This window comes from Lutjanus erythropterus, chromosome 7 (genome assembly GCF_056507025.1).
Source record: "Lutjanus erythropterus isolate fLutEry1 chromosome 7, fLutEry1.hap2, whole genome shotgun sequence".
Lineage (NCBI taxonomy): Eukaryota > Metazoa > Chordata > Actinopteri > Lutjaniformes > Lutjanidae > Lutjanus > Lutjanus erythropterus.
Genome location: NC_139323.1, coordinates 13,669,240 through 13,678,658, shown reverse-complemented (window position 1 = coordinate 13,678,658; position 9,419 = coordinate 13,669,240). Strand labels below are relative to the sequence as shown.

General features: G+C 42.1%; 1 protein-coding gene across 3 annotated transcripts in view; it reads left to right on the top strand.

The window, feature by feature from the left end:
• ralgps2 (Ral GEF with PH domain and SH3 binding motif 2) overlaps nt 1–9,419 on the top strand; it is a 98,397-nt gene that overhangs the window by 82,894 nt on the left and 6,084 nt on the right. For 2 of the 3 annotated variants that reach the window (XM_084722814.1, XM_084722813.1), the window contains exons 10-16: nt 2,914–3,051; nt 5,407–5,497; nt 5,747–5,814; nt 5,911–6,049; nt 7,059–7,210; nt 7,309–7,363; nt 8,605–8,682. In XM_084722814.1, coding sequence (XP_084578940.1) covers nt 2,914–3,051; nt 5,407–5,497; nt 5,747–5,814; nt 5,911–6,049; nt 7,059–7,210; nt 7,309–7,363; nt 8,605–8,682 — 721 coding nt within the window. The remainder of the gene's footprint in view (nt 1–2,913; nt 3,052–5,406; nt 5,498–5,746; nt 5,815–5,910; nt 6,050–7,058; nt 7,211–7,308; nt 7,364–8,604; nt 8,683–9,419) is intronic. The other variant, XM_084722815.1, reaches the window with a different exon arrangement.

The following is a 9,419-nucleotide window of genomic DNA, read 5'->3' as shown; positions in this document are numbered from 1 at the left end:
GCTGAGTCTGGAGCACACACTCGAGCTGCTTTGACCTCTTCTTCTTTGATTACAACCCTCAATTCCCCTCCCCTTTTGCTTTCTCCTTTAGCAATTGTAAGAGCTGATTGTAATGCTGCTGAGGTTTCTGAGCAGCTTCCTGTAGAGCTTCTTCAGCTGCGAGAGCAGACAAAACTGATTTGTTACTGGAGCCTCCAGGTGTAGGCTGACTGAGCTTGTCTGGTTTTCGTTAGCTCCTTATCACTGCTGTCATTTACTTTAGTGTGTTTAGGTGTGAGAGACATGGGCAGATATGCTTTTTTTGTTCTGAAATATTTGAAATAGCTTTTTTAGGGTGGGTTCACAACTAAAAGTCCGGTTCCTGAATTGAACCAATGCAAGGATGATACAATTTCAATTTGTGTGCATCATGAAGCACTGCAGAGTTGTGTTCATGTTGATGTTGATCTGAAGCACATATCATCAGACTTTAGAGAATTGCACTTCGCTTCTTCTGGATGATGTGGTACTCTTGGCTTCATCAGACCGTGACCTTCAGCATGCACTGGGGCAGTTTGCAGCCAAGTCGGAAGTGGCCGGGATGAGATTCAGCAGCTCCGAGTCTGAGGCCATGGTTCTCTGCCAGAAAACTGTGCACTTCTCCCTCCGGGTGGGGAGTGATTTGCTGCCCTAAGCGAACGAGTTCAAGTATTTTGGGGTCATGTTCAGGACTGACAGTAAATAGAGTGTGAGACTGACAGGCAGATAGGTGTGGCGCCCGTGGTGCAGGTGTTGTACTGGACCATTGTGGTGAAGAGGGAGGTGAGCTGGAAGGCAAGCTCTAAATTTACCTGTTAAGCTACATTCCAGCCCTCACCTGTGGACATAGCTTTATATAGGTTAAGAGTGAGATTGTGGATACAAGCATCAGAAACCTTTGTATGGTATCTGGGCTCAGCCTTATAGATAGGGTGACACACATCCAGAGAGAGCTTGGAGTAGTGCTGCAGATCCCCTGAGTCAAAAGGTGCCAGCTGAGGTTGCGTCTGATTAGGATACTTCCGGGAAGCCTCTTTCCAGAGGTTTTCTGGACATACCCGGGCATGAGATCCTGGGGTAGACTTAGAACTTGGTACTTGGTTGGAATACCTTGGGATCCCCCAGGAGGAGCTGGAAAGCACTGGTGAGGAGAGGGATAAAATGGATGGATGGATGGATGTGAGTCCAGGTTTGTCCCCTGCCAGTCCGCATTTTGTTAGCCAACATGCTACTACTTCACCAGTCATAATAACAAAAAAAACATTATTTTAACCAGTGAAATGACACGTACAATCGTCCCCCTTCTGTGGCTGGTTAACATGGTGTTCACACCAGAAGTGAACTGCTCCAGAGTTCACTTGACAGCGATATAAGACCACCCCTACGAGGTGGACCAAAGAGCAATTGTTTAGTCTGCACTAGTGTTTGAGTCCAGCGTTCACACCAACCCCAACAAGCCACAACAAGGGGGAAAATGGACAAAACAATGCTAGTGTCAACCCGCCCTTACATAACTGACTAAGAAAAGCAAATGGGAGATGAAGTTTCTTCCATACATTGTGACCACATACCTTCCCTCCTGTCCTCAGGTTTCAAACTTGATCCTCTTGTCATGCAGTCTTTGCCACATGTAAACACATACAAAGTGTCTGTGTACCCTAACCACAGTTACTCTGAGCGTGCATCTGTCTGTGGGTGTTCCAGGCAGTATGGATTTGTGCATGACTAACTGCTGTTATCCCTGACAAGCTCTCAGAAGAGCAGCTACAGCGGTTAAGCCTTCAGGATCCGTCTCTTCCTCTTCTTCTCCCCATCTTTCACTTTCTGCCCTTACAGCTGCGTCTCCGAACGCTTGTGAACTGCTGTTCCTGCTCACAGCATCTCTCTCTCTCTCTCTCTCTCTGATTCTAATCAGATGGTGTTGTGTTTGTGTGTTTATTTGGTATCCTGAAGACAAGGTTTTGGCCCTTTTATCTCCCAATCTGGTCCTGCAGTTCTGTTCTCATTGCTTATTTGTGCATGTGTTTAGACTCTGCATGCACAGTGCTGTAAATACATGTGTATATGTGCGCACATCTGTGACTTAAACACTGTTTTTCAAGGAAAGGAGGTGGGGGTGTCATATAGTCTACTGTGTGATAACATTTCTTACATCTGCACTCAATCTTGGTGTGTGTGAAAAAAACATTGAGCAAGAAAGAGAAGGAGAGGGAAGCTGAGAATGGAAGGAATGGCAGATCATCAGTTCACCTCTGAAGCTTGTTAATCTCCATTTTCAGAATGGTGGGAAGCTGCTCCTGGGTTTGTCTCTTCATGTTAATATTTATGTAATGAGAGACTAAGATTCCCTAACTCTGCTCCAAGTCTGCCCAAAAAAAAAGGCAAGGAGAGAGGTAACAAGGATGGATGAGAGATGGCCTTGAGTTGGAAAGGCTGAAGAGAAGATCAGTGATCCACTCAACACACTTATTTAGATCCATAGGGAGCCGCGGGCAAAAAAAAGACTTGAGCTCAGTATGCAAATAGGACAGTTTGTGCAGGGTTCTTAGTCCTGTCTATGATATCAGAGAAGCAGTCTGCGATTACCAGCTGGTCATCACACCAAGATATCCACAGCTGCTTGGTACTTGCATCATGCATCCAAGGAAATCTGGTCCTATTACGATGTCCAGCCTTACATGTAGTTTTATAATGAGCAGACAGAAAAGTCCTCATGTTCCCCACTGGTGTTTAAAGTAACACCTCCAACAGATGGACTCTGTCCTCATTTGGCTAGCACTGAGGCCCTCGACTCACTAAAGGCTGAGAGCATGAGGGAAGTGTGTGTGTGTGTGGTTCTGCTGATTTGATTTAACACACTTCATCTTTTTTTTTCTGTCTGCTGCTTTATTCCAGGGATGTACCTGTCTGATCTGACGTATATAGACTCGGCCTACCCCTCCACGGGCAGCATCCTGGAGAACGAACAGAGATCGAACCTGATGAACAACATTCTCAGAATCATATCGGACCTGCAGAGATCCTGTACCTACGGTGAGTTCAGACACCCTCATAGCCTTGTGTCTGAATGGTACTGTACAGATAAACTTGCCTTGCCTTTAGAGAGTGCGGGCCAGAGTGAGCTTGACGTTAGTAGAAAGCAAGGCAAGAAGTATGACGCATAACTGAACACATGCTCTACAGAGCTGCCTCTACTCTGCAGTGTTTTATAAGTGAATCAAATCCAGACATCCACAACCAAATTAGTTTCAAAGAAAATGAGCCAGTATATTTGAATAATTGCATATATACACAAAATTATTAGCCCCCCTATGATTTTTTTTTCAAAATTTCCCCAGTGCTTTTTTAACAGAACAAGGAATTTTCAACATAGCATTTCTAAACATACTAGTTTTCTTTAGAAAGCATAAATTATTTCTATTTGCACACAATAACAGAATTATTTCAGAAAAAAACAAAAATGACCAGGGTCACAAAGCAGGAGGAGGATATACAAAGTTATCACAGTGTTTCCAAGTGTCAAGAACTGGAGTGAGAAGTATCATCAAGAAATTCAAACAGCCACACAGTATAGAAGAAGTCTTGCAGAGGTAGGACGCAAAAGATTTCAAAGACTCTGGAAAGAAAACCAGTGAGAGATGTGTCTAAACACCCCAGACCAATTTTCAAGACACTAGTGAATGACTTAGCCAAGTCAGGAATTGTAGTCTCAAGAAGACGATCACTAGAGCCCTGCACAGGAATGGACTGCAAGGATGAAGACCAAGAAAAACTCTACTTCTGCAGAAGAGACACCTTCAAGCCAGACTGAAGTATGCTAAGGACAACCTGGAGAAAGATTATGCATAGTGGAAGTGTGTCCTTTGGTTCAAATGAGACAAAACTAGAGTTCTTTGGCCATAGAGATGTTGCTTATGTTTGGAGAAAGAAGAGAGAGACGTATAACCTAAAGAACACCGTCCCCACAGTGAAACACGGTGGTGAGAGTATTATGCTGTGGGGATGCTTCAGTGCATCTGGAACTGAGAATCTCTACAAGGTGGAAGGAATCATGAAGAAAGAAGGATATGTGAAGATTTTGAAAGACAACCAGCAGCAAAACAGGGTCTGGGTTGTCGCTTTGTCTTCCAACACGCTCCTGGTGAAGAACTACCTCCAGAAGACCAAAGTGAGCATTATTGACTGGCCTGCACAAAGCCCTGACTTGAATCTTATTGAAAATCTGTGGGGTGAACTGAAGATCAAGGTCCATGTCAGAGGACCATCAAATCTGGAGAAGCTTGAAAGATTCACCAAAGAAGAATGGACTGTGATTCCTCAGGAGACGAGCCTGAGACTTGATGAAAACTACAACAAACAACTGCAGGCTGTTATCCAGCAAAAAGGATACACAACTCACTTTTAGCATTAGGGAGGCTAATAATTTTGACCCTGGTAGTTTTTGTTTTTTGTGAAATAATTTTGTTTCTCTGTACAAAGTAAAATAATGTAAGCATCCAAAGTTAAACTAGGATGTTTGAAAATACTTCTAAAAAAATTGAGTTTTCATAGGGGGGGCTTTATGGCTGAAGTAATTTGTTTACATGGACACAGTGAATAAATAAGGCTGCAATTGATTATTTAACTCTTATTCTTATTAATGAATGAGACTAAAAATATGAGACAACAGTAAAATAATATTTATTCAGTATATTAAAGGAAAATAAAACAAGTATAGGTAGCATTGGTTAGTTAACTTGCTGGTTAGTAATTGATTTGCGTGAGCCCCAGTCCATAGCTACAATGTTCTGGCAATAACTTGGCAACTTAATAAACATGATAAAGACACACATAATGTCTAAATGTCTAAATAATAAACGTGTAGTTATTTGTACTCAGATGTCAAATATGGTCTCTCAAAAAATGTTCGTAGTCTATCTGCCAAGTCTGGAGAAGTGGAGTTTTAAAATGGAAAATTTGTAGGAACCCTGCAAGAAAACATTTAAGGATATTTTGGACTTTTTTAATTTGTGGAAAATTAAAGAAAACCCAGCTCAAGATGAGGAGGCACTATACTCAGGATTTGGTTTCATTATAGTGTAGTCTTTTCTGTTCTTGCTTATTATTCAGAGAGCTACAGCTTACAGGTCCTCCAGCATATGGCTTGAAGAAATTCAAATAGTGTTTACATGCAGAGTGAATCAAACAGCTACAGTGAGTATACTGGCACAGAGTTTTGGAAAGAGAACCATTTTTTCTCCACAAACTATTACCAAGCAACACTCGGGCTACTGCATCGACACATGAAGTCATATTTTCTATAGTAACAAATAAAAGTTTCACATTATCAATAAATTGTTATCCTGACTCCGTGTACATTTCTGATCATTTTGTCTTTCCTTCATTCAGATATACCAGTGTTGCCTCATATACAGAAGTATCTCAACTCAGTCAGGTATATCGAGGAGCTGCAGAAGTTTGTGGAGGACGACAACTACAAGTAAGAAATGAAACTCAGAGAAAACACTGACGATAACAACAGCAAATGTTGGCCACCAAACTTTCACCTCATAATTTCTAACTTAGTTCCTGCCAGGAAGATGAAAATATTTTTATTGTGTCCTGTTTTTAATTTTATTGTTTGCCACCAGGCATGTTGCTCATCTGGATTTCCAAAAATCTTCCATCCGTATTATAATTTCTGTGTATGAAGTATGAAGCTGATGGATTCATCAATATTTTTATTTAGGTTGTCACAGAAGATTGAGCCAGGCACCAGCACACCACGAGCAAACGCCTCCAAAGAGGATCTTGCTGGTGAGTTTCCTGTTTAATTTAGAATTAAACTTGTTTTATCGTCTCTTTGTTTCCATTCCTCCTGGTCTGTAACTCTGTCCCCACTCTTACCGTCAGGCCAAGAAGCGTCAGCATCTCCTCTCTGTGGCCGTAAATGTACGATAGCAGCTGAAGGAACCAAAGTCCCGGCCACGCCCCCCTCCCCCAGGAACCTGCTGCCCTATGGACACAGGAAGTGCCACAGCCTGGGCTACAAGTCAGTTTTTGAGTTACATGATGATGATAAAGATGATGGCCTGAAATCCATACAGCAGGCCTTACCAATAATTTATTTAGAAGGGCCAGATTTGAAAAGAAAATAAAGTGCCAAAGGGCCCAGACATTTATAGTTCAGACAAACACCATTTACATTTTTTTTCCACTTAAGTAGATTCCACAGTTGAAAAAAAAAGTGCAAATGTACAAGAAAAAACAACACATCTTTGTAGACCTAGATTAATCAAAACTTGTTATTTTAATAATCTTTTTTTCATACAGTTTGAATCTCCTTAATTCCCTCTACTTAAACAGCCTGATTTAAAACGTTTTAAAGTAATAATAACTGTCTGTCACGTTACACAGGGTTTCCACAGATTCTTAAAGTTGATAATCCAATAATTTGACATTTAGGTCTTTAATTGTCTGAAATACTATTTTGATAAGTTTCTATAGAATGAATCATTAATAGTCATTAATGATTAATTTAGTCATTTACTTTCAGTCTAACTCATGAATGTCTTTTTGGGAAAAGAAATGTATTCATCACAGCAACAACTATAAAATGAATTTTTTCATATCCTTCATACTTTTTTCCCCCTTGAATAGACATGAAAAGGGTCTCAAGTTGCATTAATAATGGTCTTAAAACATCTAACTTGTTGAAACATGCATAAACTCTGTTAACAACAAACATGACCAATGATTTTACTAATTAGCCTACTAATAAAATGCTGATCTCCAAATAAACAATGTAAACACCCATAAACTTAGATGATAAATGTTAGCAGATTATTTAAATAAAATCACAGTGATATATTTGTTTTCCTATTTATAAATGATCAAAGGGCCAGATTGATGTTGTTAAAAGGTCAGATTTGGCCCACAGCCTGCCAGTTGAATAAGCCTGTACAGAATTTATAAAACAGTGTCATGAAGCAAAAAATACTTACCCCTTTCTTTTCTTTTCTTTTATCTCTTTGTCCCGGCTCTGTTCTCCGTCCATATAGTTTCATCCATAAGATGAATACCGTGGAGTTTAAAAGCGCTACGTTCCCCAATGCCGGTTCTCGCCATCTGTTGGACGACAGCGTGATGGAGAGCCACAGTCCCACCCGAGGACAAGCCGAGAGCTCCACTCTGTCCAGCGGTATTTCACTTGGTGAGACATGCATGTGTTTACTTATTACGATGATGCACAGTTTGTATCTTCACTGACGTGTTGTGTATTTTTTTGTTATGATTTGTTTCTGTACACAGGAAGCAGCGAGGGCTCCGAGCTCAGTGAGGAGGTGTCTTGGCCAGCGTTTGAGAGGTAAGGTTAATACGTCCGTGTCTGTGGTACTTTTCCATCACATCCACATGTAAGATCATAAAAATACCCTCATCCCAGATGTGATTGTATAAATTTCAAAGCTCTGGCCTCAAAGCACAGCTATGCGCAATGATCCACCATTAAAACTCACACACAAATGCCCAGCCTCGCTTTGAGCCTTGCAGCCAGGGCCGTCATGCCTCATCCCTCCACTGCTGCTGCGCTCAGATGCTTCTGCTTCTCCAGCAGCCTGAAATGTATTAAGTGCTTAACATTTAAATCCCCTAACCAGTAGTCCCACTGTGCCAACAAGTGTCCACACTCACTAGGTCTAAAATGAAGTTTAACAGCTCAAGTTTCAACTGGCCTGAAAATCATCTTTACCTTCTTTCCAAAATGCCATTTCTTTAAAGGGATAGTTTGGATTATTGTATGCAGGGTTGTGTGAGGTACTTACTGACAGTCAGTGTATTAGCTACAGAAGATGCTGGTCGGCATACCCTAGTTTGGAGAAGCAGAGAGGAGTATCAGCGCAAAAGCTAAGCAAAGGACTACTGTGGACAGTCAGCAACAACAGGTATTTTAGCCATTTGAAAAGGTTCATCTAAAACAAATCAGTATCAGTTTAAGTGAATATTTTAGAGTATTTGCAACACTTAACCTTGCCCTCAGACAGCCTTTCCATCAGGAAACAGCCAAACTCTACTGGCAAACTCAGCAATTTTACCTCAGAGAGCATCGGACTTTTAAAATTCTGAAGTCCGACAATAACGACGAACAAACTAACAGACTGAGGCAGTGGTAGATCAGAAACATTCATATACTGTGAGGTAAAAGTACTTTTTTCGCCACTTTGGTTGATGTGGAGATATTTTGTTGTTTTTGTTTTTGGTGGAACTGATTTTAAGCGGTTAAATACGTTTTATTGCTTAGGACACAGCTTAGCTTCCATGCTGGTACTCCTCTCTGCTCTCTGTTGACCAACATCTACTGTAGGTAATACACTGACTATTGACCTCATACAATCCCACTCGAAATAATCCAAACTATCCCTTAAAGCTTTTGAATGCCCCTGTACACACACTTTCATCAATAACTCCCTAACAAAATGGCCGCTCCTCCATCGAGCCCTAACCCATGCAAGTTGAAGGGAAAAACAGCACACACAGAAACAACACCCACACAGCCTTAACAGTGTCCCGTGCCCCCTATCCCATCCTGTCTTATCCCATTCTGAACAGGACTCGCTTCTATCATTCTCTGGGCCCAGTGACCCGTGTGGCCCGCATCCCCTACAGAGGCGTCCTGAGGCCCAGCAGGTACACACGTCCCGACCGGAAACCAGCCTGACCTCGACCAAAAACCCTCTCTTATCCTCACTTCACGCCCCTCCCAGGGGCCGCTGTGTGCTGGTGCTTATAGTGTGTGTGTAGTGCTGAAATAATCCTGTGGTGGGAAAGAGGTGTGTGTGTGTGTGTGTGTGTATGTGTGTGTGTGTGCGCGCGTGTACGCGTGTGGGTGAATCAGGTGGGCAAAGGAGGGGGTCATGATTCTTCATCTTCTGCTGTGTATCATCAGTCTATAATCAAACCTTTTGCTTTCTTAAATTTCTTGCATGTCTGGCTCACACACACACACACACACACACACACACACACACACACACACGTACTCACTCTCTCTTTCTCTCTCACACACACACACATGCACACACACACACATAGAGCTCATAGTCGACCTGGACTTCTTCTTGTGATAGCTTTCCAAGATATTTCACAGCTTGGAGCTGAAAATGAGTTTCCACAGTCGGCTCCATGTGTTGCTGGAAACAAACTGTTACATCCTCATTCCTGAGGTAGAGAGGAACAGACTCTTCAGGGGTATTAAAGCCAATTCTCATGGACGTTGCATATTAAGCGTCCCTTGTGGTTAGGGATGGGTTTCTCTCTCTGTCTCTTTCCACCAGGCTTCACTGGGCTCCTGCACTGGGCTTCCTGCTCTGATCCTCCAGACAGACACAATCTGCACACCACCTTGTCCATCTCTGCTCCTCCTC